The 6,000-nt window shown below is 37.6% G+C and overlaps 1 protein-coding gene across 1 annotated transcript in view; it reads right to left on the bottom strand.

Annotated features, from left to right (window-relative positions):
• The window catches only part of znf276 (zinc finger protein 276), a 93,649-nt gene extending 87,881 nt beyond the window's left edge, over positions 1 to 5,768 (bottom strand). Inside the window, exons 1-4 of the mRNA XM_057836687.1 lie at positions 5,675 to 5,768; positions 3,355 to 3,544; positions 2,768 to 3,071; positions 2 to 48 (exon numbers count right to left, since the gene is read on the bottom strand). Coding sequence (XP_057692670.1) covers positions 2 to 48; positions 2,768 to 3,071; positions 3,355 to 3,502 — 499 coding nt within the window. The 5' untranslated portion in view covers positions 3,503 to 3,544; positions 5,675 to 5,768. The remainder of the gene's footprint in view (position 1; positions 49 to 2,767; positions 3,072 to 3,354; positions 3,545 to 5,674) is intronic.
• Between the last annotated feature and the right edge of the window lie 232 nt (positions 5,769 to 6,000).

The raw sequence follows: 6,000 nt of genomic DNA on the forward strand, positions 1-6,000 counted from the left end.
CTTGAAGACATATCTTTTATTAAGGAGTCGGAGAAAATTGGATTGTGCCTAAAAAAAACACCAAGTACAGATATTTGTGAATGTACAATCAAAATAGACATGTCAATTGTAAACTCACATACAGTGGTACCTAGACATAGGATCACTTGGACACACGAGCTTTTCGACATCTGACGTAAAATTGGATTCGCCATTTGTTTCTACATCCGACAACATGCTCGGAACATGATTTTCCATAGCGCCGCAGTTTGTTTTCCCGCAAGACGGACGCACGGCGGATTTTTTGTGAGAGAAAACAACCTGGGTTCCAACGTGGTGATTAAAGTAAAAGGTGAGGGTACACATCCGTGAATGATAGATGATCTATGATCTCGGCGGTCCTCCTCTGTTCACCCAGTCTCTCTAAGTTAAGGTGACAATTATTATTATTGTAACATCGCCAAAGAAATCACCAGCTTCCTTAGGCTTTTGATCATTTATTTCAGAACTTGTACAACACGCCTACTGTCCGTCACAGCTGAACATGTAAAGTGAAAGTAAATCATCCTCCCTCACACGTCAACCACTCGGTGCGTTCAGGTACACCACGCAAAAATACATCTGCCACATTAGAACCCGATTTGTTACATTATTACAGGTATTATCACTACAATTATAGTATATTATTATTCCGATTTTTATTCATTATTTGTTTTGCTCTGCATAATTGCTATTCGCAATAGTACAACCAGTATTTATTAAGGATTTAGTGTAGGTTTTCGGGCTGTGAAATGAATTAATAGAATTATAATGTACTCTTATGGGAAAATCCTGCTCGATATACGACCATTTCGACTTACAAACAAGATCCTGGAACAAATCATCTTCGTATGTAGAGGTACCACTGTATTTAAAGGTGACCTTGTATTTGACCTCCTTTGTTTAAAACTTTTGATGCCATACTATTGGGTTTGAAATACACTTTACATTAAAATTGCCCAGGAAGTCCTTTTCCAGCCATTTTAGTGGGTCCTTTTTGGTTGTCTGTCTAAACTCGGGGGTCGACAAACCGTGTTTTGAGAGCTGCATGCGGCTCTTTACTGCTGCCCTAGTGGCTCCCTGGAGCATTTTCAAAAATGTTTGAATATGGAAAAAAGTGGTTGTGGAAAATATATTTTTTGCTTTGATATGATTTCTGTAGGAGGACAAAAATGACACAAACATTCTTAAAGTTTTCCAATGCTGTTAAAATGTGTAGATTAAATATTAAATTTCAACATTTCTGTCAACGAAGAGTTGCGTCATAGCCTGCAACGCACGCTCGACTGCGCTTGAGAATGACGTTCCGTTATTCTCGCTATATTATTGGCTGAAGAGTCAAAATGCTCTCCCACAAAACGCAGAAACGTCTGTCACAAGAACGCTTGCACGAACTGTTAGGTTTTTTCTGTAACCATGGACAATTAATATGAGGACATTGTCCACTACTTAAAGACAGGAGAATGCAGCATCAGGACTCTCCTCATAATGTCCCAAGGGCCAAAAAGCCCACATTCGAGAGACAGATGTGTGCGCACACGTTTGGTCTTTTATATAACTTTCACATTTGTTAATAATACTCTGTGTGTGTGATATCATCAATTGCTTTACATATGCATTTTTAAACAGGAAATTTTAAGCCAACGTATTCAAGAACAACCGGATCATTTTTAAACAGGCATTTTATTGGAGAGCATTTCAACTCTTCGGCCAATCATATAGCGAGAATAACGAAACGTCACTGTCAAGCGCAGGCCCCACAAGGGGATAGTGAGGGCGAGTGGATGGTGTACATACACAGGGAGATAATAATGAGTGGAAAGCCGTTCCCAGATGGTTAGTACATGAAGGAGACATTCCTAAACGTATCAGAACACCTATTTGCAGACTTAAAAAACAAAACCGAGATCATTAAAAAAAAAAAAAAAAAAAAAGACATGCCCAGCTAAAGGGCATGTTATGCATGTTCAATTTGTTGTTTTTCAAAACCTCAAAATAAAAATGACATAAAAATCGGATATCTTTATTGCATTTCTATAATTTCATAAAAGCAATGAAACAAGTCATTAATAGTGTAATGAAGTTAAACTTGAGGTGGCATCATACAACAGAGTAGTCACATGGTGCGTTGGATGCACTGCAAGGAAAATAAACGAAAAATAATGAAGGCTCATTATGTATTTTTAGCCGACTTCGTCATTTTGATAGTAGGCTAATATACTGTAGTTAATACAGATACATACAGCATGTGTTGCCTTCATTATTAGGCTTATTTAAGGCTTTTAATATTTTTTTCGGCTCCAGACATAATTGTTTTTTTGTTTTTTTTTCGTCTAATATGGCTCTTTCAACATTTTGGGTTGCCGACCCCTGCTCTAAACAGACGAGCTCTAGTTAATATGTGGCTGATTGGATCAAATTGGAGTGACCGTTGGCGAGTGGGTGCACCAGTGATCATGTGTTTATATTAAAACATTACGGGGCAATTGGTGAGTGGACAGACGCGCTATGCGGGTAGCCACGTGCATAATAAGGTGCTGTGTGATATCACACTGTCCCAAATTTGTAATCTACTCATTTGCATAGCTGTTTGCCTTACAAAACCGATAGTGATTCAATTCAGAAATCACATCAATGACAAACGTCATCCGGGTCACACATTCATTTTGACCTATCGTAACAGTGGAGGGAAAAAAATCGAATTCCCTTTAAGATTATCACGACTATTATAAATGTTTTGAAGTCTTACCTGATTTTAGAATTGTGTTCCTTTGCAGGCAGGTGATTGACCCTTTGCATAAACCTGACTAGAATATTGTGGCACTTATAAAACTTGCTGTGGCATTTCTTACAAACATATTCTGACAATCGAGGGTCCGAGTCCAACTGCACTCCAACCAATCGCTGGAAGTCAACGTGGAATAAAGGAGGTGACAGGGTGGCAGCATATGCTTCATCATTAATGCTATCCTGAGGCCATTTGTTGAAGGCATACAGAAGACTCCGTGGGGAAAACTTTCCATGGCAAAGCCTGCAGATCGCTGTGGATAGTCCTATACGGATTAAACATGACACAAATCAGTAAATGAATGTTAAAATTCTTCTCGTGTATCACATTTGGTGATAAAACATGGTTTAATGTTCTATTATGTCATTCAAAATTTCCATAATGGCACTGATTAAATATTATTATTTTACATTCAATTTGAATGAACTTTCAAATGGTTTCCACCAGTAAAGCTATGAAGCAATTAGCCACTTACTGGAGGATTTGGATTTGTTATGTGAGAGCTTGTACTTGTTAATCAAAGTATAGATAAGACTCTGTTGTGGCACCTTCATGATGGAGGGCAGATGTTCCTGCAGTCACGTGGATGTTCTTCTGGGTTTGCCGTCTACGTCCACGGGGTTTCTTCCCTTCATTGACTCTCCTGTTCTGTTGTGACACTTCAGATGACCTTTGGCATCTACTTTTCTTATTCATGGTTTCTCAGTATCTGATGTAATTACTGGATCTCCGATATCCCTGTTGATACAGAAGCAATTTAACAAGTTCTAAAGATGAAAATTCCTTTAAACGAATTTGCATCATTTCACAAGGCATACTTGCAGACAAACAAGCTAGTGCTGCTTAAATAAATTTGGGTTCTTGAGCATTACAATAAATTATTTCATACAATCGATGCAAATTTGGAAGTGTAGTTATTCAGATTTTTTTTTTTTTTACACCATCGAATTTAATTTTATAATCTCATGATAACAGTAATGATTTTCATTTATATTACAACTTGGGAAAAAAAGACAACTGATGCTTCCATTTGGCTCTTGGACAAAAAATAAGAGGTCATCTATTTCACAATTTTTTGTTTGCATTCTACAAGGCTCCCAGAATCACTGATGGCTCTTTTTATTTAATTCAAAAATTAATTTAAGTTATAGGGAAAAATGGGAACGACTATTTGGCCCAATGGCACAAGGATAAAGCCCATTGTTTTTTTTTTGTGATCAAGTGTAGCGGATTCTAAATGTTCTGGACCAAATATTTTTTATTAAATGTTCAGTACATCATCTTTATGACAAGAACTTCATGTACTTGTACTTAACATTCGACCCCGACAACTTGACCTTTGATGTAATTTAGGCAAAGTCCTAAAAAAAACTTCACATTTCACATACAATAGTACCTCTACTTACAAAATTAATTGATTCTGGAAGTAGTTTTGTAAAGTGGAAATTCCGTAAGTAGAGACGCGTTTTCCATGTAAATGCCCCAGTCCGTTCCAAGGCCTTCAAAATTCAGACTTTGTCAGAACTTGTATGTAAAGCATGTGACACACAAACCACATATACGATCCTCAGTAAATTTGTACAATATATGAAACTTGTATATTTTGAGACCTTGAAAGAACACTATATGACAGGAATTGCACATGCAATATCCTTCGTAGATACTGTATCTGTAAAATAAAACGTGTTAGAAAACAATCAGTGAAACTAAAATGTTGCAAGTATCATAGAAAACATAATAGATGGTGTGGCGCACACAGTGAGGAGCAGAAGTATTTGCAACCCTTGTGATTTTGCACGTTCACCCACTTAGAAAATAGGTAGAGGTCTGAAAATTTAAATCATAGATGCATTTCCACTTATAGAGACTTAACCTAAAAAAAATCCGGAACTCACATTGTATGATTTTTTTAAATATTTTTTTTGTAATTTACTGGAGTCCATAAGTATTTGTACCCCATAAGTGCTGATATTTAGTACAAAAGCCCTTGTTTTACAGAGGCAAGACGCTTTCGGTAGTTCTTCACCAGGTTTTTACGTATCATCCACTGCCATTAAATCAATAAAATACAAAACTATTTTTATTGCGGCGACACTTAGCCATTTCTTCATGTTGTCCTCCCATGTAACTTTTGCTTGAAATATTTACGTGAAATGTACGATAACTGCCCGTTTTTGCTTTTAACCAAGAATTTAGACTGTTTTACTTTCATATCTGTAAAAATTCTGCGACACTCCAAAAACAAACCTCAACACCTCTAGTTCTCTTCCACCTCTTCCCTGCTCTCACTACAGATCACAATGTCATCTGCAAACATCATAGTCCATGGAGATTCCTGTTTCACTTTGTCTGTCATCCTGTCCATTACCATATCGAACAAGAAGGAGCGCAGAGCTGATCCGTTTTGGGCCAATTATTAGTGCACTTTACCCCCTATAACTCTTTTTCTGTTTAGAATTTTTGAATGAAATAAAAAGTGACACTATAGTGAGCCTTGTGGGATTCAAGCAAAAATGAGTGAAAAACATGACTTCTAATTTTTTTCCCCAAGTGCTTACCACAGTGGCTGTGAACTTGAGTGGTGGCTCCCCCATGTTATCAGCAGCAAAATAAATAACTTTGCCCAGATACGACACACTTTCTGTAAGGATAATTTCAGAACATGCCACAAGAGGACATAAGGACTATGAGTCGGAATCCCAAAAAGGTGACGTCTTTGCGGTCGCAAGAGTGCAACGCAAAATAATATTTTCGCAAACGCAAGCGTTTACATTTGGACACTGATATTGAAACAATCTCAGTACACAAGTGCCAGGATGCCTGAAAATTGACTTGCTAAGCATTTATGCATCCCGTTACAAAGCTTACCTTATGAAATCCAAGCTCTAGAAACATCGTTTGTTTCACGAAGGCATCTCTCCCGTCTCCACCGAATGACATGTAAACATGACATTCCGGAAATAGTTAGTTTTCTTCTTCTTTTTGTTTATTGGCAGTTAACCCCTCGGTGCCGTGGGGCATTACCGCCACCTACTGGACCGACGGTTTAGTACGAGATCAGGCAGTTACAGACTAAAAGTAATCCCTCCTGACAACCAGTGAAACACACCCAGAGTGTAGACAAAACCCGAGCCAGAAAATTGGACAAATGAAATACTAACAACCGAATTAAATACTAATGAATTACCCTCTTT

Source organism: Corythoichthys intestinalis, chromosome 5 (genome assembly GCF_030265065.1).
Source record: "Corythoichthys intestinalis isolate RoL2023-P3 chromosome 5, ASM3026506v1, whole genome shotgun sequence".
In the NCBI taxonomy this organism is placed as follows: Eukaryota; Metazoa; Chordata; class Actinopteri; order Syngnathiformes; family Syngnathidae; genus Corythoichthys; species Corythoichthys intestinalis.